Source organism: Podarcis bocagei (genome assembly GCF_964188305.1).
Source record: "Podarcis bocagei genome assembly, chromosome: 2".
In the NCBI taxonomy this organism is placed as follows: Eukaryota; Metazoa; Chordata; class Lepidosauria; order Squamata; family Lacertidae; genus Podarcis; species Podarcis bocagei.
The window spans coordinates 13,502,413-13,527,507 of NC_138126.1; the positions used below are offsets into that span (position 1 = coordinate 13,502,413).

Genomic DNA, 25,095 nt, shown 5'->3' on the forward strand with positions numbered 1-25,095 from the left:
CAAGTGGGAGAATGTAGGAATTTTCCAGTGTTATTCTGATGACAGTGAAGAGTCTGAGGATAAACAGCAGCAAAACCCCACACCCACTGATGAAGGTTCTGAAACTGACTCAGATGGTTTAGAGGATTTAAAGAGTGCTAAGGTCTCTCTGCGACCCTCTGAAGGCTCTGATCGAGAATTGGAGGAACCACTGTTCACTATAGGCCACTTTTCTCCTAAGAAAGAAGAGGAAAGCGTTGAAGACTTACATCTGATTCACAGGTCTGAAAGAGCCACAAGAGGTAAACCTCCAGAGAGATTTGCTGATGAATTTGCTAAAGTAGCTAAAGCTGTAACTGCTGTTAATAGCTCCAAGAAGGTATTTGAACCTTCAAACTTCCAAGAGATCCAGGCTTTGGACTCGAAAGATGCTGAGCCATGGTTAACCTGCCATGAAGGCTGAGCTTTGACTACTTAGAGAGGAACAAAATATGGGAGCTTGTTCCAACAGTTTCCTGTTTACTGGTTTCCTGTTTCTTTGTACCGGTTGCCTCTCTGCTTTCACAGAGAGAGGTTGTATATTTTCTTTTCTGTCTGCGTAGTTAGAAATAAAACGCTTAGCGTGTAGCTCATATTTCTCATCTCCTGCTGCTGCTTGGATACTCTGCGTAATGGGAACGTGCCTGGAGTCTCATCAAAGGCTCAGGTCGTTAATCACCGTCGGAGGACTCGACCGGAGGAGTAGCTCGGTTGAAAGCAAGTTCCGACAGTTTGACGGTTGCAGCTATTTACAGTTTACTTCCACCAGAGCCCAGGTGAAGTTTTCTCTTAAGAGTTTCCAGGCCTTGCTCTCTGCAAAGCCGCCTCTCCCCACTCTATCTTCTCAGCATGGGAGATGGACACAGACTAAACACAATTTACAGTCACTGTAGGAACTGAGGAGGAGTAAAGAACAGTTCCCACAGAAATGTCCTCAAGTAGGAATAAACATCCAGCACTTAGCTGCTTCTGGAGTCTTCATGAACTTCTGGAAACGAGTGAGCACACTCACCCCAACACAGTAGGTGGGAGCGGTTGCAGCTGTAGATCAGCAACAGTTGTGATCCCACGTTTCCTATCTCCTAGGAGGTGAAAGCATCCAAATTAATTATATCAATGCAGATATTGCATGAGAGAAGATGGTCTTTCAGATAGATGAAGCTGAATTTTTGAAAGTGTCAGAATATGTGCCTACCTAGCCTTTGGAGGAATGAGTTAATTTCTTTCATGGGGACAAATCACCCTATGTATGAGATAAGCAAACAGGTGCAAGATCAGCCAAGCCAGTTGCTATGGCAACAGCCCAGTGTCATTTATAGAATAAGGTTACCAGATTTTCTTCAATGAATCTGGGGACACTTTTCAACTTCCTACTAAATAGATGGATTTTGTCGGGGGACTGATTTGTAAATCCGGGAACTGTCCCCAGGAAACGGGGATGTCTGGTAACCTTATTATAGAAGTGATTAGGATATGACAGTTCATCAGTAGGTGAAAGTGCAGTCCATGTTACATCTTGAATTGCTGGAATAACAAATTATTTCTACTTGTATGTGTCTGTATCTGCAAAACCTACAAGCTTTATTTCTATATCAACATTGGAAGAGTATTACTGAAGCCTGACCTTCTGCAGCAGTAAACTATTTTGGACCTTAAGCTGCTTCTGTTGGTGACTGGAACTGGGGGCAACTTCTGTTATGTGGGCATCTCACCTCAGATTCCCAACAGGTTATGGGTCCAGTTCTTCAGCTACCAGAGCCCAGTTATCAGCTACCAGATGTCAGAAGGCAGTAAATCTGGATAATACAAGTGGAGGAGGAGACAAGTTGAAGCAATAAATTTTCCTTGATATATTTCAGGGAGGCGGATGATGGTGCAGAGTCTCACAACCCGGCTGCTGTTGGAATAGTTGTTGGAAGGAATTATTCCTGTTGGAGCTTCATGGTGTAGATGCATAACTTTCTATTTGTATCTGTATCTACAAAGCTGACAAGCTGTGTATATATAAACATCTGGAACTTTATTACTGAAGCCTGATCTACAGGAGTAAACCATTTTGGATCTCAACTGGAGCTGGGGGCAACTTCTGTGTGGGTATCTCACCAAATATTCCCAATAGGTGGCCCCTGGATGTTATCCTGAGAGAAATGTAACCCTTGAGCTGCAAAGCTTCCCCACGCCTGTACCTACCTGTTGCTGGAGATGCCAGAGATTGAAAATGGGACCTTATGCATGCAAGGCATATATCCTGTCACATAGGTGTGCTTCATCTCTGACCCACAGCTGAAATTAGACTCACAAGGCCTCTTCCCCCCCCCCCCAGCCATGCACATATGTCCCATGGCTGATGGCTGCCAGTAGTTTCTGAGCTCACAGTAGTCTCTAAAGACATCAGAAAGTCCACCGCCGCCTCCTGGGTTTTAAGATCAGCAGTGGAGCCACTCTTGGTGGTTCTGCATCCCTCAGAAGTTAAGGAAGGGTGGGGTGACAGTCTGGGAGAGGGTAATCTCTAAGTAGTGGAATTCCGGGGGGCCACTAGGGGGCGCATCGGAAGATGGCTGACAATAACATCTCTCCGACCCACACGAGGTGATTTGGAGGCTATGATGGGGGTAATTAGCCTCCTTAACCCCCCCCAGGATTGTGGGGGGGACGGCCCTTTCCTGCTGTGCCCTATACCACCCCCGAATTTGTGGGGGTGGGGGCACTAGGCACAAAGCCCTCCTGTGGGATTTCGGCACTCCTCGACGCCGTCCCTGATTTGCGCCACTAGATGCAAGAACTTCAAAAGAAACAATTTTGATGAAAGGAATGCACATATTTCAAGAGAGAAGGGGGAGTAAAGACTGCTAACAGAAGAGATCTCTGGTAAAACAAGATAAGAATAAAACATGAGAAGATATGCCAAGACAAGGTACGGCAAATGACTGAGGGGGGAGGAGGAAAAAACTCCCTACTTTTCTTATGTGATTAAACAAGAATCCCCTCCCCTCACGAGTCAGAAACGTTGTGTTAAGGACTTAAGCTGTGGATTTAAGGCTGTGTGGAGATAAACTTTCGAACCAAAGCACGTTTTAAGAAGAGCATGGAAAGTGTAAGAGCTTTGAAATGACGCAGTTAAAAATGCTGTCGCCATATTGGGAAGTTCTGTCGGAGGTCTTGAGTCTGGGAGGAGAGAGAGAGAAATAGAGTTGTTTATATATTGTGGTTAAACTCCTCAGTGGGACTCAAGCGACAGTTTTACGAGACTATGATGGATAGAGCAATGTTATCTATGAAGGAGATGATATATGGAAACCATCTCAATTTGAGGATTGGAAGTACGGAAAATTCACACAGGACTATTATTACTATTGGTGTTTACCGGCTTAAGGAGACTATCAGAAGAGATCATAAAGAAAAAAGAGAAAATATATGAACAAGATGTGATGTGGAAACAGCAAGATAAGATGGGATAGAATTATGAACTCTGTTTGGACTGATTGGGACATTAACGCAGCAGCAAGAAGATGATCAGAATTCCCCTTCGGATCTTGAAATATGGGTCCCCCCAACAAAATTTAAAAATTGGCTTTGTAATTCGGAATTTATGTGATATGATTTAATTTGATGTGATTGGCCAGTTAATACAAATTATTAAAAAAAAAAAAGTAGTGGAATTCCTTGCCAGTAGAGACAAGTCAAGACACCTTCACTATACAGCTGTTGGTAAGTGCCGAGATGTGCCTCTACCTGCCGTGGACTTGTTGGGTGCAGAGGAATGGTGGGAGGAACCAGCTGGGTGGGAACCCTTTGTGGTGGGACGATGATGAGAGGTCAGAGGAAGAAGACCGGGAAGAGAAGGGGTCGGAAGCTGAAGAGGTAACAGGACTTGATGAACTGGGAGGGTGTGACAGAGAGGAGTCCAGAATTGAACAGAAGCTGAAGTGGAGGAGGAGGCAGGGAGGAGTCCGGCTGGTGTCTCCCCGTCTGGCTGGGACAAGCTGCCCTGCTACCTTTGTCTCTCCGAACCAGAAGGGGCAGGAAAAGACTGGAGGAGAGGTTGGCTGCACAACCTCTTCACTTGATTGGTAAAAGCCCTGGAAAGGAGGGGAGCTAGATGGCTGTGCAGAGGTGAGGATTTTCAGTCTCGGCAACTGATTTTTATGGAGTAACACCACTGGGAATATGCTACTCTGTTCATTAGGCCTAACACTCATCCAAGGTCGTTATATTTTTGCTAATAAAGAGTTAACTTAAACTTTGAACTGTGTGATTACTGACCAGCACATTCCTGAGATGTGGGTTTTAAGGACCCACCCTAATTACATGGAGGGATGTTGGTGTAATTTAAATATTCCTGATGTTCTGCTGTGTTGTTCTTCTGTGTTACATTGTTGGTTATACCAGTAGGGGTGTCAAGAGTTTTTTCAGCCAGAACTAAGTTCTGGCACCTCTCAGATGGGCACCATTGTCATTATAAGAGAACAAGGAACATGTTCATGTTGAGTTCTGGCATCTCTTTTTCTATAAAAATAGCACTAACGTGTGTGATCTTAAAATACTATGGAGATTCAACATAATGCTGAAATTTGCAGAGGTAATTTTTTAAATAAAAGGTGCGCACACACCCCAACCCAATCCAGTAAGGACTCCGTGGTCGCAGCATTTTGACCGAGAGAGAAAACCTTGCCAACTGCCTGGGAGCAGCTGGAGAAGCAAGGCAGAGGAAGATACAGATGTAAAAACGTGTCGGTATAAAAACCATGTCCTCTGCTGCATAGATCAACTCAAGTTTCACACTGCAAAGCCATTATGAAACGTTCCTGTGGACAGATCTGTGAGCTGTTCATAGAATTTTAGCTAGACTAAAATCTGGAGGAGTGATGGGAAAGTGTGTGTCTGGATCGCCAGAGAAGCACCCCTCATCGCAACATTTTGTTGCAGGGCCCACTCACTAGCTGTAACGATGTGTTTCAACATTTAAAACCCAGCTGCTGCCCAGCGGGATTTAAAGACCAGGGTGAAGATGTATTGCATGATCAGTGACCACAGTTGCAAGTTAGGGCCAGGAATCAGGCAGTCTGGATGACCTGGTGAGGAAAAGCGAGGTCCCCTGGCAATGGGGAAAGCCAGTGATTACCTCTCATGTAGCCTCTGAGCAAAACCGCACCAGCAACATCTAGAAGCAAGTTGGGAAACCTGTTTCTCTCAGATAAAGATCTGGCCATTTCCCTACCCACGCTCTTGACTCATGTCACAACAAATAACCAACCATTCTATCAACCAGTACCACCTGTTGAGAAGGGCGGGTGAACTTTTGCAAAAACTACTGAAGTATACCAATGCTCCATAACAATAGCAGCCGCCCCCATGTCAGACATCTGTTTAGGGAAGTTTTTAGTGTTTTATTGTGTTTTTAATATTCTGTTGGGAGCCACCCAGAGTGGCTGGGGAAACCTAGCCCGATGGGCAGGGTATAAATTATTATTATTTATTATTATTTTATTATTTATTAATTAAGTTGACAGCTTGTTAGGTTGGGGCTAATGGGATTTGGCTTCTGGTAACATCACAGACTAATACTCTTCCTCTTTTAATATGTAACCAATTTCATTATTGTCATGATACTTTTGCAAATGTGAGGCCTGATGGTCCTCTGAATGTCAGAGTGGTGCCAGCACAATCAAAAGCACCCTAATCAATCCTAGAAAGGGTTAGAAGCCAGGCCAGTAACGTTTATTTATTTATATTTTATATATACATATATAAATCTTAGGCAGCTCTTGTTTTATTTCGTTTTCAAAACCGCTCCACGTTGCGTAGAAAATAGTGTAAAAACCAGGAACAATTTAAAAACCTTTAAGTGAAAAGCCATAGAAGGACAACATACACATGCACTCTCGCACGATAATATTAGTAAATTGCCAAAAACAGGGAAGAAGAAAGAGGTAGGAGAAACCGATCAATCGTGAAGCAGCCTTTAGAATGTTTTCCTATGAAATGGTGTGGCACTGCTGTTGAAGTGAGTGACTTCAGGATTTCAACAGTGTTGTTGTGTGTGAGAGAGAGAGAGGTGGGGGGGGGGAGGGAGAGAGAGAGACTGCAGCCTTCATGAATTAAAAGCTGTCATCTGCTGGAGAAAAAGATATAGCGATGAGCAGTGTTTGTGAAAACAGGTGTTTACTAGACCCCCAGTAATAATAATAATTGATCTTCCTAGAACTGTAGACTTGGAAGGGATACAAAGGGTCATCTAGTCCAGCCCCCTGAAATGCAGGAATCGCAACTGAAGCATCCATGGCAGGTGGCCCTGCAACGTCTTCTTATAAACCTCCAAGCAAGGAGAGTCCACCACCTTCCGAGGAAGAGAGTTCCACTGTCAAGCAGCTCTTTCTGCCACAAAGTTCTTCCTGGTGTTTAGTCGGAATCTCCTTTCTTGTGAAGCCGTCGGTTCTGGTCCTTCCCCCATCCAGAGCAGGAAAAAGCAAAGGGCTGCCATGCGGGAGATGGAGCAAGCTTGCTTTCTCCTGCTTCAGAGGGTAAGACCCAAACAAATGGCTTCAAGTTACAAGAAAGGAGAATCAAATGAAACATCAGGAAGAACTTTCTGGCAGTAAGAGCTGTTAAGACAGTGGAAAGGCCTCCCTCGGGAGCTGGCGGACTCTCCTTCCTTGGAGGTTTTTAAGCAGAGGTTGGAGCCATCTGTCATGGATGCCGGCATTGCAGGAAGTTGGACTAAGTATTACTTCCAAGTCTACAATTCGAAGATTCTATCATTAATGGCTTCTCCCAAAAGGGGCGTGGCCAGCAAGAGAATTCCCAGTTGGCCCTGCCCACGTCTTCTAGTACCCAATGAGGCGGCTCTTGTCTGAGAGGATGGCCAGAATTTAGGAACCAGCGCCAGGCTCACAGCTCTTGAGCTATTGCTCCGAATAGCTTTGAAAACATAGGCATTATCCGCAGCTTACAAAAAGGTCTGTCTGTCAAACCACACACACACACACAAAATACACAAACGGCCAGCGCATCTTTGAGAGCCACATTAATTCTCAGAGTATTAACAAGGCCTTTTCCCCCAGATGGGTTTTCTCGTGTCTGTTCAGTATGGCTCTCTGGGTGAAGCTTTCCCCGCAGGCCTGGCACCCGTACGGCTTCTCTCCCGTGTGGATCCTCTGGTGCCTGAGTAGCACCTCTTTCTGGTTGAAGCTCTTCCCGCACTCGGGACACTCGTACGGCTTCTCCCCTGTGTGGATCTTCTGGTGCCTTACCAGCGAGTCCCTCCGGCAGAACTTCTTCTCGCACTCGGGACACTCGTACGGCTTCTTCCCCGTGTGGATCTTCTCGTGCCGGATCAGGCTCTCCCTCTGGCTGAAGCACTTCCCGCACTGAGGGCACTCGTGAGGCTTCTCCCCTGTGTGCGTCCCTCGGTGCCGGACGAATCCTTCTCGCCCGGTGAAGCTCTGCCCGCACTCAGAGCACTGGTACACCTTGGGCCTCGCGTGGATCCTCTGGTGTTTCGCCAGGTAATTCTTCTTCTGGAAACGCTTCCCGCACGCGAGGCACTCGTAAGGCATGGCGGCGGAGTGGACACTCTGGTTTGCAACCAGTCCGGATTTGCATCGGTACCATTTCCCGCCCTTCGAGTACAGAAATTTATTCACCCGTGCATGTCTCGAGGTTTCCTTCACTGCCCCGTGACTTTCTGCCACCTCGTTTAATTCACCCCATCCCTCCGCCGGCTTTCTCCCCCATCGCTTGTCAGATTCGCATCCTTGTTCGTGAATCTCGGCCACCAGAGAAGCCTTCCCTTGGGATATTTCCAGCGACATACTGTATATTTCATCCGGCTCTCTGCCTCCTTGCGCAGGACTCTCCTTCTTGATTTGAAGTTCTTCATCATCTGCAAAGAGAGATAACGCAGACAATAATTCTGTTCAAACTGACAGTCCTTAAAAATACCCCAAAGCCTTTTTGCTAGGAATAATGGGGATGGAGATCCTGTGAAAGCTAATTTATTTATGTATGTGACAACAGCAGCTAGAACTTCATATGCACAGGGGTGGAAAGAGGGAGGATTACCAACGAAGAAGGAATGGCTTACGAAACTGATGGACTATGCTGAAATGGCAAAATTAACTGCCAGATTAGGAGGACATAATGATGAAGTGTTTAAGGAGGATAGGATTATCTATCAGAGTGTCACCCATACATAATCTCTGGCAGGATTTGAAATATAAGCAGTGGATTAATGAAAGAACTAGAATTTAGATAGTAAAAACACGTGTGTTGTAAACAGCTCAGAAAATGGAGTAAGAAACAAGAATTAGGAAAGGGTGGGTGGGAAGTCAATTGGAAACTTTATGGGGGGGTTCTGTACAATATTTTTGAATATTTTTGGAGATTTAATAAAAATTATATATACAAAAGAATCAAGAATTCCTGTCATTACCAACGTTCAGAGTGTGTGCCATTCCTTATGCAACTAAAATGCCACCATCCACACACAAGGGAGCAGAGACAGTAGGCTCATGCATGATGTCACAGGTAACCTGTTTTCCCAAGCATGGTGTGCAGAAATCCCAACGATCAGCTCACTGTCTCCGCTTGCAAACTGTTGTGAACAGAGCTTTTCAGATGTCCCCAATCAGCTTATTGGCAATGGATGCAACTCCTCGTTCCCCCCAGTTTGCATCATGAGCCAGCATGGCATAATGCTGGACTAGGACTTGGGAGATCAGGGTTTGAATCCCTGCTCAGCCAAGAAGCTCACTGGGTGACCTTGATCCGGCCAACATCTCTTAGCCTAAGCTACCTCACAGGGTTGTCGTAAGAATTAAATAAGAAAGTGGGAAGAAGCTGCTCAGAGTGGGGGAAAGTTTACCTATACATATAGTAAATGTAGTAAGTTTCGGATCCTTGCAAACAGTAAACCAGCACAACAGACAAAGGAGGTTTTTCCTCTTTGATGTGTTAGATTTCTTCCTGCAGGGAGGTGCTGGCTCACTCATTTTATAGAGGGAAGTTTTTTGTGGTTTGATGTTTTATCGTGCTTTTACTATTCTGATAGGAGCCAGCTAGAGTGGCTGGGAAAACACAGCCAGATGTGTGGGGTATTAATATTAATATTATTACTACATGGGACCTTTAAAAAATGACATTTCCCCACACAGTTTGAAGTGGTACAGTCTGTTCAACCACCTCAGAATTCTCCCATGTCATTCTGACATGTGAATTGGCTGAAGAAGCCATGTGGGTGTGGTCAACCGTGTGGAACTTTCCCAGCCAATCAGCACCCAGGACAAGAAAATCAGGAAGTGGCACATGGAAAAACAGGCACAATGAAAGCAATCCCAGGGTGTGCGATGCACCCCTCTGTAACCACCCCCTCCCAACTAAGCCCCGCCCTGCCTTTAATACCCCTCCCCTTTACCTGAGATGTTTTCTGCAAATACCTCGCCATCCTCAGAGTCCTCGATGAAACCCATGTCTCCTTTATCCTTTTGGGATACAGCCTCTGGTTTGGGAATCACAAAGCCTCCTTAGAATAGGGAGAGAAACAGAGATAAAAGGAACATTGAGAGAAATAGTCATTGCCTGAACGTTTGGCGGGGCAAAGAATATTTGTGGATTCAACCTAAAAAGTTTCAAAATAAGCTGGTTTATGAAACTGATGGACTCTGATGAAATGGTGAAATTAACTGCTGGACTAAGAGGACATAATGACAAAGTGTTTAAAGAAGAATGGAGGCCATTGATGGATTATCTATCAAAATATCACCTATACATGAAGCCGCAGGCAGGCTTTGAAATGTAAGCAGTGGGTTACTGAAATAACTAATGGTAGTGAAGTTTAGATAGTAAAAACAGATGTATTGCAAAACAGCTAATGAAAAGAAGCAAAAAACAAACATCAGGAAAGGAGCAGTGGGAACTCAAGAAGAAATTCACGTTGAAAAAATTTTTTTTGTATATGATGATAAATGGTTTGGAATATTGTTGGAGATTCAATAAAATACAGTTTTAAAATGAGCACAGAACACTTTCTACTTAGCCTGCTGGTTGGGCATTAAGCAGAAGCAGCCACAGAATGAGATCCTCAGTCAGCCAAACCCTGTTCTCCATTTCATTCATCCTCCAGTTTTCCTCCCTCGCAAACAGCCACCCAGTATTCCATGACCAATGAACATGGTCAGTCTTCATTAGATTGGCTTTTTGTGGGGGGGGGCAGTCTCTTCTGAGGGGCTCCCCCACCCAAAAAGATGTTTCATGCTTTGCAAATCATGGGGCATTACCCCAAGTTTACCGATGCTTCTCTCTTCTGTATGGATGGGGCTGTTTCAGTTGCATTAGGATCCCAACTCAAACAACGAGCTTGCCTTTAGGATATAGGATGAGGGCAGGGAGGAGGGTGCATCAGAGTCATAGCTGTCAACTTTCAGATTTGAAAATAAGAGATCAGCAGCCTCAAAAATAAGGGATTAGCAGCCTCACCTGTCCCGGGGACAGCCTACAGGGTATCTAAAAATCCGGGATAGCAGCAGGAAGCAGCGGGAAATGGCACTAGAATAAGGGAATTTCCCGCAAGAAAAGGGAAGGTTGACAGCTATGGTCAGAGTCTGCCAACCCAAGCCCAGTTCTAACAGCCTTGCGGGGCTCAAGACAACACCCTGTTCTTTTCATGGAGGGATCGTTTTATTGATTGTTGTGGAAACTGCTTTGTGACCATCTATGGTGAAAATCGGTCCCTAAAGAATTGGAAATAAATAAAACGTATTTGTTCTCCCCCAACCTTCTTTTTCCTGATTATATTTTGATGCATTAAAAAAATAAATAAACTCATATTCTCTCTTCTGCCATGTTCCATTAATACAGGGCGAGGACTTCCTTACCTAGAGAGCTGATGTCCTCAGAGTCCTCCTGCATGACTTCCCAATGCATGGTTCCTTGACTGGCGTTCAGCACTGCCCACTCAGCACTGCCCAAAGCCACAGTCACCTCGTTCAAATTCACACTTCCCTGGAACGATAAAAGTATCCCCTCCATTCCTGCATTGTCTTGGGTTCGACCAGATGATGCTTAGTGTCCCTTCCAACCCTACCACTCTATTATTCTAATAGCTGTATAATTTTGGAGACTGGCTCTTTCCTCCTCTCCAGTATCTCTCCCCACTGTCAACACTGTAGGCTCATTGAGGTATAGGCCCACCTGGTTTGCCTTGTTCTGCCTCAAATTAGATCATGGCTGCAAAACATCAAGCCCAGGGGCCAAATGTAGCTCCCAGGCCATTATGTGGCCCTCGGATGTTTCCTCTCACCAGCCCTGCTTCCTGCCTTCCTCAAGTGTTTTTGGTTGCTTGGAATGTGCCCTTGAACTCTCGCTTGCCTGGATGAAAAATGGTGTGGGGTGTGTGTACGCGCATGCACATAAGGATGTGTGAACGTACAGAAATAGTCCTACTCTCCAAATGGTAAAATTCACACTTGTTACTCCATTCACTTTTGCCTCTGGCCCTACTGCTGTGTGGCTCCTGGAAAGTTGCCCAGAAGGAAATGTCGCCCTCTGGTCAAAACTTATTTCCCACCCCAGAACCTCACATACCTCAGAAAGCTCAGTGTTGACTATTTCTTGTTCTTCGGGAGGAAGCACCGGACTGGGATGACTTGGCGTCATTATTCCGCTGGCTGTAAACGAGGGGAATGTTTCAGATACCAATAATAGTGATCGAGTCCATTTCTTATCCGCCCTTCCCGATAAGGTCCTGGGCAGGTTGCAGTGATTAAAAACCCACTAGGAAAATAAATTTCAACAGGGCTTTTTTCAGCTGAAACTCACTGGAACGTTAATTGCCATTATAAGAGAACAAGGGAGGCGTTCATGGTGAGTTCCAGCACCGATTTTTCTTGAAAATCAGCACTGAGTTTAAAACAAATTACAGTCAGAAGCTATATAATGAAGGAGCCAGAAACAGCTCTGAGAGTAAGGAGTTCCAAAATCTTGGGGATGCTAGAGAAGGCTCTCTCTTGGGCTACCCCACCCTGAACTTCTGGGATGAGCAGAACTACCAAGAAGGCCCCCTCTGCTTATCTTAACACCCAGGAGGGTCTGTAGGGAAAGAGGTCATCTCAGATATTTGAGGCCTAAGTCAAGTAGATATTTGAGGCCTAAGCTCCCTGAAACAAACTGGCAACCGGTGGATCTGTTTTACAAGGCAGACATTTTGTTCCTTAGAGTGGAGGCCACATGGTAGCTAGCCCCTCTTTGCTGCACTCTGAGCTCAGAAATAACCAGCACAGATGTCACAGGAGTGCCAAATGGAACCCAAGCCATCTTTGTTTGTCCCCTAAAATAGCCTTCTCCAACCTGGTGGGCCTCCAGAAGTTGCTGGACTCTAACTCCCATCATCCACAGCCAGCATGGCCAGCAGTGAGGGCTAATGGGACTTGTAGTCCTTCGATATTTGGGGGAAGCCACGACTGTCTTTCAGCCGTTGCTAGTTTTCTCATCGCGAGATCCTCTGAAAAGCCGCGGAGGGATCCCAGGAATCCAGTTTGAATAAATGCTGCGCTAGCCCAATGAATCCTCACCCAGCAAACAGAGGTCTTTTTCTGCTTTCTCATCAGCCTCTATGTAGATTTGCCTCTGAGGTGCCGCCTTGGCTCCTGAGGGGTTTGCGGGCACTTCCTCCACCGGCATCTGAAAAAGAACAACACAGATCCCACTCACGATGGGGAAGACGCAGGAGGGCTTGAGAGGAGGGCAGGAGGTGGACAAAGCGAATAACTGAAGGGGGCAGGGGAGCTTCTTACAAAAGGGGGGAGGGAACAAGTAGGAAAAGCGTCTGGGCATTTTGTGTCACCTCTATCATCTGCTTGGCGCATATTGAAGGCCTTCCTTGTTCAACCATCCTCTCAAGTGCAGGTTTTTACCCCAGCCTATTGAGGATGTTTCACCCCTCCCATTGCAAGAATCTGCTGACAATGTTTCAGAAAGGAGGGGGCGGATTTTGCTCATCACTTCTTCAGCTCCAGCCTGTGGGAGTCTGAGTGTTATCTGTATATACCGTATTTTTTGCCCCATAAGACGCACCGGCCCATAAGACGCACCTAGATTTTTTGGGGGGAAATAAAGGGGAAAAAAATTATTTCCCCCCCAGGTGCGCTGCGCTACACCAGGAGCTTGGGGCGTGCGGAGCTCAGCGCGCCCCAAGCTTCTGCGTGCCGGCAAGGTCTCCGCTAGCGTGGGAGAGCCGGGCGCCTCTCCCAGGGCTAGCGGATCGCTGCGCTACACCAGGAGCTTGGGGCGTGCTGAGCTCAGCGCGCCCCAAGCTTCTAGGTGCGCGCAAGCAGTCCGCTGCCGCCCCAAGCCTCACGCACCCGGTGGGACCTCCTGCCGGGTGCGCGAGGCTTGCAGACACTCGCCCCATAAGACGCACCCCGATTTCCCCTTCATTTTTGGAGGGGAAAAAGTGCGTCTTATGGGGCGAAAAATACGGTAGATAAGGTCGCTGCTCAAGCAGCTGTAACACTCAATCAGTCCAGCGTCTCCGAGATTAGTCATTAGTTTATGCAGTAGCTGTAGAGAATAAAAGAAGTTATACTTCAGAGCTGTCATTCGTGTGGTTCATGCTCTGCTGTGCTCCGCTGACTACTGGAAGTGAGTTTGGTGCTCACAGCTCTGAATTGTGAGTCCACAGCACTTAGACCTGCTCCCTGCAGTGGAAGGTCTCTGGAAGTGCTTTCCCAGCTCGCCTGGCCCAAATCCATATTGGATTTGAAATAGTTTTTTTATTCCTGCTGTTGGAAGACGATGGAAGAGTGTGCCTTGGTAGGTGAAGTCAAACTGATGGAGAGTTACAGCACCTACTGCAGTGTGGAATTGTTCTTAATTGCCTTCACATGTGGAATTGTTTTAAAATTATTTTTACCGTTGAGGTATTTTTTGGGAAAGCAATTCATAAATGGCATTAAAAAAGGAGCAAAAGATGAGCTTGCCAAAGCCTCTATGATACACTGGGTAATAGATATACTAGATTTTACTCTCTGGGAAAACCTTTGGAAAAGCGATTTGAAGTTCACAGCATGTTATTCTTTGAAGGAGAACTACTCGAAAATGATTTACAGATGGCGTTTAACTCTGAGTAGGCTAGTTAAGATGTATAAGACTGAATCAGATAAGTGCTGGAGATGCAAAGAGGTTGAGAGAACGTTCTTTCATATGTGGTGGACTAGTAAAAGAGCACTGGGAAATAATCCAAAATGAACTGAAAAAAATGTTTCAAAGTACTTTCCCCAAAAAACAGCAGAGTCCTTTTCATTGGAGATAATTCAGACAGAAATCCCCAGGTGTCAAAAAAGATTATTTATGTATGCCACTACTGCGGCCTGTGTTTTGTTAGCCCAAAAATTGAAAAACGAGCTAGGTCCCAACCAAAGAAGAATGGCAGCTTAAATTGACAGATTATGTGCAGTTTGCAGACTTAGCATATAGAATAAGAGAACAAGACGAGAAGATTGGAAAAGGTTTACTGAACATATGGGGGAAAATTGTGTTCACTTGAAAATGTTGGCAGCATTAAGATATATTCAACAGTGTAAATAAGCTCTGATGGATGTAATAATGGAGTACTGAATGGTTTAATTTATATAAAATATTCAGGGATTTAGGGTATGCAAAATGAACCATGGAAAGAGAAGAAGAGAAGTCGTTGATAATTTAAGGAGGTTTAAATGAGTATTCAAAATTGTGAAACAGAAAATTTAATAAAAAATTATAGATAGATAGACAGACAGACAGAAAAATGCCAGCTTTCACAAATGCCAGAAACTTTCCTCTGTTCTTTTTAGTTGAAAGCTGGGAATTATGGTTTGTTTTGGGGGGTGGAAGTGGCTGTTCTCCTCCCTGCTACTTCCCCCTCTCCTGTCATGGATGCCCCATGTGCCGGCTCAAGGTATTTTGCTGCCTGAGGTGAAAGACTAAAAGAGACTTCTGTATGCAAAAGCAGGCCCGACTAGCCATTGAATTTTAGCTGAACACTAGCAATTGAATGTTGGGGACGCGGGTGGTGCTGTGGGTAAAAGCCTCAGTGCCTAGGGCTTGCTGATCGAAAGGTCGGCGGTTCGAATCCCCGCAGCGGGGTGTGCTCCCGTCGCTCGGTCCCAGCGCCTGCCAACCTAGCAGTTCGAAAGCACCCCCGGGTGCAAGTAGATAAATAGGGACCGCTTACTAGCGGGAAGGTAAACGGCATTTCCGTGTGCGGCTCTGGTTCGCCAGAGCAGCGATGTCACGCTGGCCACGTGACCCGGAAGTGTCTGCGGACAGCGCTGGCCCCCGGCCTCTTGAGTGAGATGGGCGCACAACCCCAGAGTCTGGCAAGACTGGCCCGTACGGGCAGGGGTACCTTTACCTAGCAATTGAATGTTACTGAAGCAGGAAAAGTTGTGAGAAGACCCCGCTATTCCCCTCACGCAGCTACAATTTCCAGGTGACAATAACAGTCAGGCTCTCTTCCCATGGAATGCTGGGAATTGTGGCTCCGTGAGGGGAATAGAGTCAGCACCTTCAACAAACAGTTCCCAAGGTTCACTGAGGGAAGAAGCCATGACGGCTTAAAGTGATACAAGACTGCTTTAAAAGCACAGTGCAGATGGGGGACTCATTCAATTATTTTAAAACCCAGGATCCGTCCAAGTAGCGCAGGGGTGGGGAGCCTGCGGTCCTTCAGCTGCCATTGGACTCCAACTCCCATCATGGCCGATGGCTGGGGACGATGGGAGTTGCACTTCGGAAGCATCTAGAAGGCTAACGGTTTCCCTACACCTGAATTAAACGGTGACATGCATTAAAACCTCACCTGCCATTTCCAAGCCTTGGCCTCTTGGGGACTCGTCAGGAACTCCTCTGCCGCCATCGGGGTGCTGGTCTCCGGGTCCCAGGCCCTGATCCTGCTCTGCATTTCCTGGGGCAAGATGGCCAGGAACTGCTCCAGGGTCACCAGCTCCAGGATCTGCTCCTTGCTGCGCCTCTCCGGCTTCAGCCACCGGTGGCAGAGCTCCTGCAGCTGCCCATAGACCCTTCGTGGGTCCTCGACTTCTTGGTAGCGGAACTGCCGGAAGTGCTGCCGCAGCGCCTCCATTCTGCTGGCTTCCCCTCGCAAGATGGCCGCCTTCACCTTCCTGTAGTCCTCCCTCTCGGCAGCTTCTAGGCCGCTAAAGGCCTGCTGGGCTTCTCCGCTGAGAGCCGGCAGGAGACGCGCCGCCCACTCTTCTCGAGGCCATTGGCAGGCTTCAGCCACTTGCTCAAAGGAAGCCAGAAAGGCCTTGGCATCGTCCCAGGGCCCAAGCTTTGACCGTGGTGGGCTTCCCCATCCTAGGCGATGGGAGTCCAGGGCCTTCAGGAACTCCTGGCACTGGGTTGCCCATTCCTGGGGCAGCCCATCCTCAAGCTGCTGCTTGCCATTTTGCAGCGCTGCCTGGCCCGGCAACTCCTTCAGGCATGCCATCGTGACGCCATGCGGTGGTGCTTGGACTGCGGGTTCTAACCTCTCCTCCATCTTGGATCCTTGGTGTCCTCTCTCTGCTTCAGGGTGGGGGGGATTGGGACAAATATCCCACACTCGTAACGTCAAATTTTTGTTTTGGGTCTGTGGCTATACAGACAGGTTCAGTTCAAGGAGGAGACCCTACAGCATTTTGCCGAGACTTTCTCTGACAGTATCCCCTGGGTGTCTTTCTGAACGGAAAGCGGGACCGGTCCCTGCAGAGAAGAAAAAGAACAAAACACCAAAAGGCATAATGAAGGAGCCGTTTTGGCAAATTGTGGCACTGTAAAATTTAAAACGCCACAATTGCCATTGTGGTTGAACAATCAATCCCTCTTTCCAGGGAACTCTAAAAATTGTATGTCTGTGAGGGGAACTGGGGTCTCTCTGAACCGCTCCCAGCACCTTCAGGAAACTACAGCTCCCAGGATTCCCTGGGAGGGAAGCCATGACAGTTTAAAGAGATTATCATAGTGCTTTCAATGTATAGTGCCATTTACAACAACAGAAGCTGGGGAAACAGACGCCTGCTCAGTCTCAGACTCAAATTCCCCCTCCCTGATGTTGATGGACTATAACTCCCATCAATTTACACTGGTTATTCCAAGCACCTTTTCCCACAAACAGTGCCTGTTTTTGCCTTGCTCCCATCTCCTACAACCGGCATATGGCCCTCCGAAGGCTGCCTGGAAGGGAATGTGGCCCTCGGGCTGGGAAAAGGTTCCCCACTCCTGCTGTACACTCTTCCCCTGGGAGTAGCAGCGGTTAAGAGTGTCAGGCTAGGGAGATCAGGGTTCGAATCCCCACTCAGTCATGAAGCTCACTGGGCCAATCTCTCTTCCTAACCTACCGCACAAGGTTGCTGTGGGCATGAAATGAAGAGGGAACAACCATGTGCAGCACTTTGCACTCCTTGAAGGAAAAGGTGGGGCAGAAATGCTGGTGTGGCCTTTTGAACCGCAGAGAGAAGAGCCCCCACTTCAAGGGTGATTTGGGGGTAACAGCTTCTAGATCAGAAGACGGGGTTCCCACAGCAGACCTGGCCAGCCACTCCGCGCATGTTGTTGTTTCCAAACCTGCAAATCGACCATTGCCAAAAGCTCAAAAGGTGCGGGGTTGCACCGTGGGCTTCCTACCCACCCACCCTCGAACCTAGTTGGAAGCCCAACTTTCCCAGTCGCTCCGCACGCAGCCCGGACAAGCAACACATTTTTGCAACTCTTCCTTTCTCTGATCTGCACCAGCTCCCACCACATTTCGGCCAAATCTGCCCCTTTAAAACTCACCTTTCTCTCGCAGCCATTCAAAAGCAGGCATCCGACCCTCTCAACAAAGCAGGAAAGAGAAGGGGAGGGAGCAAGAGAGAAAGAGAGAGAGAATTATTACACCACTTCCAGTTCCACCCCTCTTCTCAAATTTCCCAGTTCCTCCAGGAATCTGAGTTTAACCCTTTCCAGCAATACTTTCTCTCTCTCTCCCTCTATCACTCTGGGACGACAGAAGGAGGTTGCAATCCGGATCAGGCCAAACCTTAGCGGGGGTGGCTGGCGTTTGCAAGCTTTACTTTCCCGGGAAAGCTGCATTTAAGGCCGGATCGGGCTGCCACGCTTTTTAAGGAGGAAGGAGGCAAGAGGCAGGGAGGCGGCTGCAACACACACGCGCTTCTTACTCTATTTCCGGTCCCCTTTTGAACGGAGGGAGAGGGGGAAATCGCGTTCCCTCCGCCGTTTCAGATGAAGCTGATCAAATGTCTGTGTCTTTTTGATTAAATTGCAAGATGGGAAGGTGACTTCATCCACTATTGCATGCACTGATTGGCAGCAGAGGTTCTCCAGAATTTTAGGCGAGAGTCTCCTTGACCTCGCTCTCCTGGAGATGCTAGGAACAGAAACAGAGACCTTCTGCATGCAAAGCAGATGCTCTGACCACTGAACAACACAGCCCCATCGCAAATAGCAATTTGCATTTGATGATGTGGTCTACAAAAACTTCTGCTCTTAAAAATGAATTATTATTATTATTATTATTATTATTATTATTATTATTATTATTAAGCTGTTACGCCCTAAAGGTGCCACAAGACCCTTTGCTGTCTGCTCTTGCTTCATCAGAGACTGGTAAGGTCTGGAATACCCCTCTGATTTTTTTGCAATTTTAGGCTTGCAGGCAAGGGAAGTCAAGAGTTCCCCGCAGTTCCACCAGTAGTTTCTTATTTTGTAAAATTCATACACTGCTTGATTGTAAAACAAACAAGCAAACCTCTAAGCGGTTTGCAAAAAATATAAAATAATAAAACTCCCAATAAGAACAACAGTAATTTAAGACTTTGAGTAAGTTAAAATAACAATACACTAAAAACGGATTAAAGGTTTTCTAAATATTTTGGTAGGCTTGCCTAACAAATCTGTTTTTATCAGGCACTGAAAGGAGCACAGTGAAGACACCTGCTTGGTCTCAACAGGCAGGGAATTCCAAAGTGTAGATGGAACAGGTATTTTGTGGCACCTGGAAGTGCCCTTTCTGCTGATTGAAGTGGTAAGTTTGGGTGTATATTGGGTAAGGCGATCTTGTAGGTTAACCAGTCCCAAGGTAAGGGCTTTATATATTAACAGTGACACATTCAATTAGGCCCAGTAGCAAATTCCCAATCAGTGCAGATCTCTGAGTGCAGGCGCTATATACAGTGGTGCCTCGCAAGACGAAAAGAATCCGTTCTGTGATTCTCTTCGTCTAGCGGTTTTTTCGTCTTGCGAAGCAAGCCCATTGACGGATTAGCGCTATTAGCGGCTTTTAGCGGCTTATCGGCTTATCGGATCAGCTGATAAGCGGCTTAGTGGCTTAGAAAAAGGGGGGGGGAGGAAAAAAAACCCGCAGGAACTCGCAAGACATTTTCGTCTTGCGAAGGAAGCCCATAGGAGATTCGTTTTGCGAAGCACCTCCAAAACGGAAAACTCTTTCGTCTAGCGAGTTTTCCGTCTTGCGAGGCATTCGTCTTGCGGGGCACCACTGTATGCTGAAAAGGCCTCGCTTCTGTCAGCAATTGTGCACTAACTGCAACTTCTGGATCGAGTGCAGCGGAAGCCCTGCATGGAGCGCATTGCTGTAATCCAGTCTTAAATTGCTTGTAGATAGCTCCCTCTGCATAGGTGGAATCTTAGTCTTGGTGGCAAAATGCATCTCTCAAACCCTCTCTGTGTGGCCCCTCCCTGGTCTTGCTGCCCCTCGCAAGTGTCCTTGAACTCTGATAATGCTTGTCTTAGAATGATAGAATTGTAGAGTCGGAAGGGGACCATGGGATCATCTAGTCCAACCCCTCAATGCAGGAGGGGATCTTACCTACTTTACAGAAGTAAAATTTACTTTTGTTGCTCAGCCCAGTTCAGCTCCTGGCCTTGCCCCCCACCCCCAGCATGTGCCCCTGGAAAGTTGCCCTGGAGGGAATGACAAGGGTTTATTTTCTACTCTCGCTGCGTATGCAAAGCTAATCCAAGATATTTTGCTGCCTAAGATGAAGCAGCAATGGCACCCCGTTCCCCAAGTCCCAGGACTGCTTCATGCCAGGGTTGTTGTGTGAGACAAAAGGACAGGAGGGTCGCTCCCTCTGTTCTAAGACTCTTCTGAGGCTCCCATGTTCTCTTTGTAATAATTTTTAATTGAGGTATTTATCAAAGTGATACAGAACAGTGCCAAAAACAAAAATTAAACAATGAAGAACAGTCCAAACAGATTGGATCAGCATGGGAACCAAAAGTAACTGGCGCGAAAAGCTATACCATATATTATATAAATCACAACTTTTTTCCAGAGGGAAGGAAGCCGCATGGGGGGGGGGGGAACAGTCAAGTCAATAAGGAAAGACATTGCGATTCAGAAACTATATTTCAAATGACCAGCAGAACGGATGGAAGAGATTGCTGCAATTGTTCATTACTGACACGTGAGATGAAGTCCCAAAACAGAGCGGCAAAATGGTCTGGGTTTAGCTTTTCCAACCTAACGTGCCAAGTGATTTTTTTCCTCTCCCCTGAAGCACAATTTTACACACATTTTGCCACCAAATTGAGATAGTAATATTGGCTAATGTTTTCCCAGCCCAGCATTGGCCTGTGGCCCACAAAACGTTGCCCAGGAGGTAATGCAGCCCTCAGGCTCAACAGCTTTCCCCACCCCTGGATTAAATAAAAACCACAGCCAGGAACTGCTCCAGGACCAGCTCCTTGGTGTTCCTCTCGGCCTTCAGCCACCCGTGGCACAGCTCCCGGAGCTGACTGTAAGCCCCTCTGGGCCCCTCGGCCTCCCGGTAGCAGAAATGTCTGTAGTGCCAGCACTGGCTCTCCCTCCTCTTGGTGTCCCCCTGCAAGATGGCCGCCTTCACCTTCCCATAGTCCTCTCTGTCCCCGGCTGCCAGCCTGTCAAAGGTCTACTCTGCTTCGCTGGCAGGAGTCAGGTTGCCCACTCCTGCTTGGGCTACCAGCAGGCTTTGGCCACTTGCTCGAATGAGGTCGGGAAGGCCTTGGCATCATCCCATAGCCTGGGTTCTTCCAGCAACTATGGTTGCCTGGTGTGACAGAGGCGATTCCTCAGGAACTCCTACCACTGCATTTCCCAGTGCTGAAGCAGACTCTCACATGGCTCCTGTTTGACCAGCTGCATTCTTGGAAGCACTTCTCCAATGCTCCCAGCCTGGAGGACATGAGTCTCTTGCCTATGGCCCAAGCATCCATCCCATCGAAGCTTTCACACCTCCATTTTCATCCTCGCCAGATCCTGCAGTAATAATGTCTTGCGCCTTCAGAAAAACAAGAAAAAACAAACAGGAGTTTGTGACTCCTTGTTTATTCTATGCATTTGCATAATTTCTTTTCTCTTCAGGTGGTCCTGGTAAGAATTCTGTAACTGAGGCCCCATCTGTGCTGTACATCAAAAGCAGAATCATGCCACTTTAAACATTCATGGCTTCCTCCAAAGGATCCTGGGAACTGTAGCTCAAGTGTGCTGAGAATTGTTAGCCTTCCCCATTCCCTGCTAGAGTTACAGTTCCCAGAGTTCCCCAGGAAGAAAGACGGACTGTTAAGCCACTCTGGAAACTGTAGCCCTGTGAGGGGGGTAGGGGTCTCCTAACAACCCTCAGCAGCCTTACAAAACTACAGTTCCCAAAAATTTGTGGGGTTTAAAGAGGCACATTCTGCTTTAAATGCATAGCGTATAAAGCCGTAGATGGGGCCTGAGAAGCAGTGCCTATGCTTACTTACCACCTCCCAATAAATTTTCCTTTTGTTTCATGTCTTTTCATTTATATTTGTAAGCTGTTGAGGAAACCTTTCTCTTCCCCCCTTTTTATTCTTGTTTAAAGTTTATTGCTTTATCAGCCTGTGGTTCAAGTTATTTTATGTATTCTAGCCACTTAGATATTTTCAATAAAAAATTCACAAAATTGAGTTGAAGGGTTTAATATAGCCGAGTTTCCATCCAATACAAACTAAATATTACATCAAATAATCAGGTATCCGGCAAGCTAAGGAGACTGTTTTTCACTTGATTCAAATTTAGTTTCCAGAAGTTAAGTGTTGCCACTGCTGTTTTCCAAAGGTTCGATGTGTGACTGACCACTACTTTTCTCTGTTTGATCAATTTTCCAATGCACCATCTTTGTCTTTACAGCATCAATAACAAATGTTTCAACCTTATCAGCTCCAACCTGAAGTTCCTGCTGCATAGTGTCAAATGATATTTCCTTGTTTTCCACAGCCATTCCCATACAGGTGAGCAGTCACATTTTTGCCATGTTCTGTTCCTGCAATAAACCAAGAGAGTTTACCTCTTTGCTCCACTCCAGATTCTCTTCTTATCCCTCTGCTCCTAATATAAGGAATTTCACAGAGGAAGAGAAAAAGGTACACAGCCTCTACAGCCAATATTCGTCTGAAAGCAACAAAGACTTTTCTGTGGGCGCAATGTGGCATCGATTTGTTCCTTGGCAAGTCTGTGGTGACAACCTTGCATCTCACATAGGCGTTTTGTGAAAGTAACAATATGTTTTTTTTTCTGTCTCTGTATTATATACCCCTTGCATTGAAAGTTAGGGTGGAAATCCGTTGAGTTGACTACCGGAAATATTGTAAGGACTGCATAGTAGCTCTAGTCCCTTTGGGGAACATCCCCGGCATAACAGGAAAGGAGGCTTCACTGTTTTGCATGCTTCCTCTCTGCAATCCTTGGTGGGCCTCTCTAGGAAACAACCTTCTCTGGGTTTAACTCTTTGAAGCTTTGCATAAAAACAAACAAACCACACACCTTTTTGTTGTATAGTGGGAAAGATGGGCAACGGACACAGCTCTTTTAAGCAACAGCCCTTTATTATAGCAGTTAGCACTGCTCTAAGTCTCTCTGAACAACAGTGAAGCTGGCTGCCTTATATAATGCTCAATAACTTGTAACAGTAACAAATTCCAACTAACTACCCAATTGGTGAAAGCAACTCGCAATCCTTCATTTGCATACTGGTGGCCCAGAGTGAGAACTGCAGCCAGTCTGAATACATAACAAACCCTCCTGGTGAAAGCAATGAAGAGACATCATAGCATCATAGAGTGGGAAGGGAACCCCAAGGGTCATCTAGTCCAACCCCCTGCAATGCAGGAATCTAGTGAAAGCATCCACGACAGAGGGCCATCCAATCTCTGCTTAAAAACCTTCAAGGAAGGAAAGTCCACAACTTACCGTCAGAAAGTTATTCCTGATGTTTAGTTGGAATCTTCTTCCTTGTAACTTGAAGCCATTGGTTTGAGCTTTCCCTCCGCAGCAGGAGAAAACAAGTTTGCTCCATCTTCCATGTGACAGAATGCAGGGCTTAAGTGCCAGCCAACTCTTATTTCTAAATAAAGGTCTTTCAAAATACATCAAAATACATTCGGAGTTTCATTTGACAAGTATTTTTTTTAAAGAAACAGATCACTGCTGAGCTGCCCCTGCAGTTGTCAGGCCTTGGGAGGCTGCACTGTTGCAGTTAAATACAGATAACTTGTGATGCCCAAAAGGACATGGTGGCTGAGGGAGGAGAGGCAGCCATAAGTAAGAGAAAGGAGGGGGAAAGCCCCTAAGACAAGGAGGCTGAGGAGAAGGTGGATCAGGGCCAGCTGGAGAAACTGCATCTGGCTTCAGGGTTGTTCTCTACTATTTTAGACACATAGTTTATATATTTATATATGTGTGTGATATAAGTAAAAAAACCTGCTCCTTTTCCCTTATGGGGTACCCAAGAGACCATATAGAGTCCTTTTGTAGGTTCTCTATTGGTAGGAGAAAATAACAGACCAACCAGAGAATATTGAGAAGCAAAGCGGCTAGTAAGCCTGAACTTTATTAACTGTTGCAGCAGGGTGCTCCCTGCACATGTAGGAGAGAGGAGGAGAACCCCAGCCATTTTAAATTGCCCGCCCTGGAGTCCAAGAGCACCCCCAGAAACATCATACATACATCACAGAAGGCGACAACAGAAATCTGAGTGCATTGTTTTCACCCAGTCTGCCAAGTTACCTGTTAATGGTCACTTGACTGGATTACCTGGGGAGCCTTGCTATTCTTTTGTAATGATAATACTTAATTCCTGAGCCAGGTCACAGGCTCACCCTATTCACACCTTAAATGTGCCCTTAAGGCACATTTGTGAGGACAGAGACAATGGTGAGGTTTCTGCATTTCCTTCAACCTTGTAGAGAAATATTTGAGGTGACTGAAAGAGTCAAAATGGCTTTAGGACTTTTCCTGGGGTTTTTAGACATGTGGTTTATATATTTATATATGTGTTTGCTTGGTGCACTTATGAACATTTATTATATATATAAGACCTAAACATTCTTATAACATGTGCATTTATGAATATTTATTCTATATTTGAGACCTTAGAATTCTTATAACAATAGTGCTTTATAGAAGGTGGTTGTTTTACTGGTTTAATAATTATTCTATAATTGTGATGTTCTATTACGTTATTTGCACTGGATTATGGAGAAAGCTAGAGAGTTCCAGAAAGACATCTACTTCTGCTTCATTGACTATGCAAAAGCCTTTGACTGTGTCGACCACAGCAAACTATGGCAAGTTCTTAAAGAAATGGGAGTGCCTGATCACCTCATCTGTCTCCTGAGAAATCTCCATGTGGGACAAGAAGCTACAGTTAGAACTCAATATGGAACAACTGATTGGTTCAAAATTGGGAAAGGAGTACGACAAGGCTGCATATTGTCTCCCTGCTTATTTAACTTATATGCAGAATTCATCATGCGAAAGGCTGGGCTGGATGAATCCCTAGCCGGAATTAAGATTGCCGGAAGAAATATCAACAACCTCAGATATGCAGATGACACAACATTGATGGCAGAAACTGAGGAGGAATTAAATAACCTTTTAATGAGGGTGAAAGAGGAGAGTGCAAAATATAGTTTGAAGCTCAACATCAAAAAAACAAAGATCATGGCCACTGGTCCCATCACCTCCTGGCAAATAGAAGGGGAAGAAATGGAGGCAGTGACAGATTTTACTTTCTTGGGCTCCATGAT

The 25,095-nt window shown here is 46.2% G+C and overlaps 1 protein-coding gene across 2 annotated transcripts; it reads right to left on the reverse strand.

Moving 5' to 3' along the window:
- Positions 1–5,720: 5,720 nt before the first annotated feature.
- On the reverse strand, positions 5,721–18,488 carry LOC308580560 (zinc finger protein 496-like). Of its 2 annotated transcripts, XM_081182387.1 has the most exons (8): positions 17,824–18,488; positions 17,388–17,613; positions 15,851–16,752; positions 12,585–12,693; positions 11,599–11,681; positions 10,890–11,016; positions 9,431–9,538; positions 5,721–7,900 (listed from the first exon to the last, which is right to left on the reverse strand). In XM_081182387.1, the coding sequence occupies exons 3-8, from the start codon at positions 16,547–16,549 to the stop codon at positions 7,050–7,052; spliced, it is 1,977 nt and encodes a 658-aa protein (XP_081038513.1). In that variant the 5' UTR covers positions 16,550–16,752; positions 17,388–17,613; positions 17,824–18,488; the 3' UTR covers positions 5,721–7,049. The 2 variants fall into 2 exon arrangements, with proteins under 2 accessions (XP_081038513.1, XP_081038512.1); XM_081182386.1 differs by lacking the exon at positions 17,388–17,613.
- Positions 18,489–25,095: the final 6,607 nt, after the last annotated feature.

Bases quoted from the DNA above. Each gene is read 5' to 3' on its own strand.
- LOC308580560 (XM_081182386.1), bottom strand. From the start codon at position 16,549: ATGGAGGAGAGGTTAGAACCCGCAGTCCAAGCACCACCGCATGGCGTC. The intron at 11,682-12,584 runs GTGAGGATTCAT...CCTCGTTTACAG, and splicing joins AAAAGACCTCTGTTTGCTGG to CCAGCGGAATAATGACGCCA. The intron at 7,901-9,430 runs GTAAAGGGGAGG...CTCTCTTTGCAG, and splicing joins ATTTGCAGAAAACATCTCAG to ATGATGAAGAACTTCAAATC.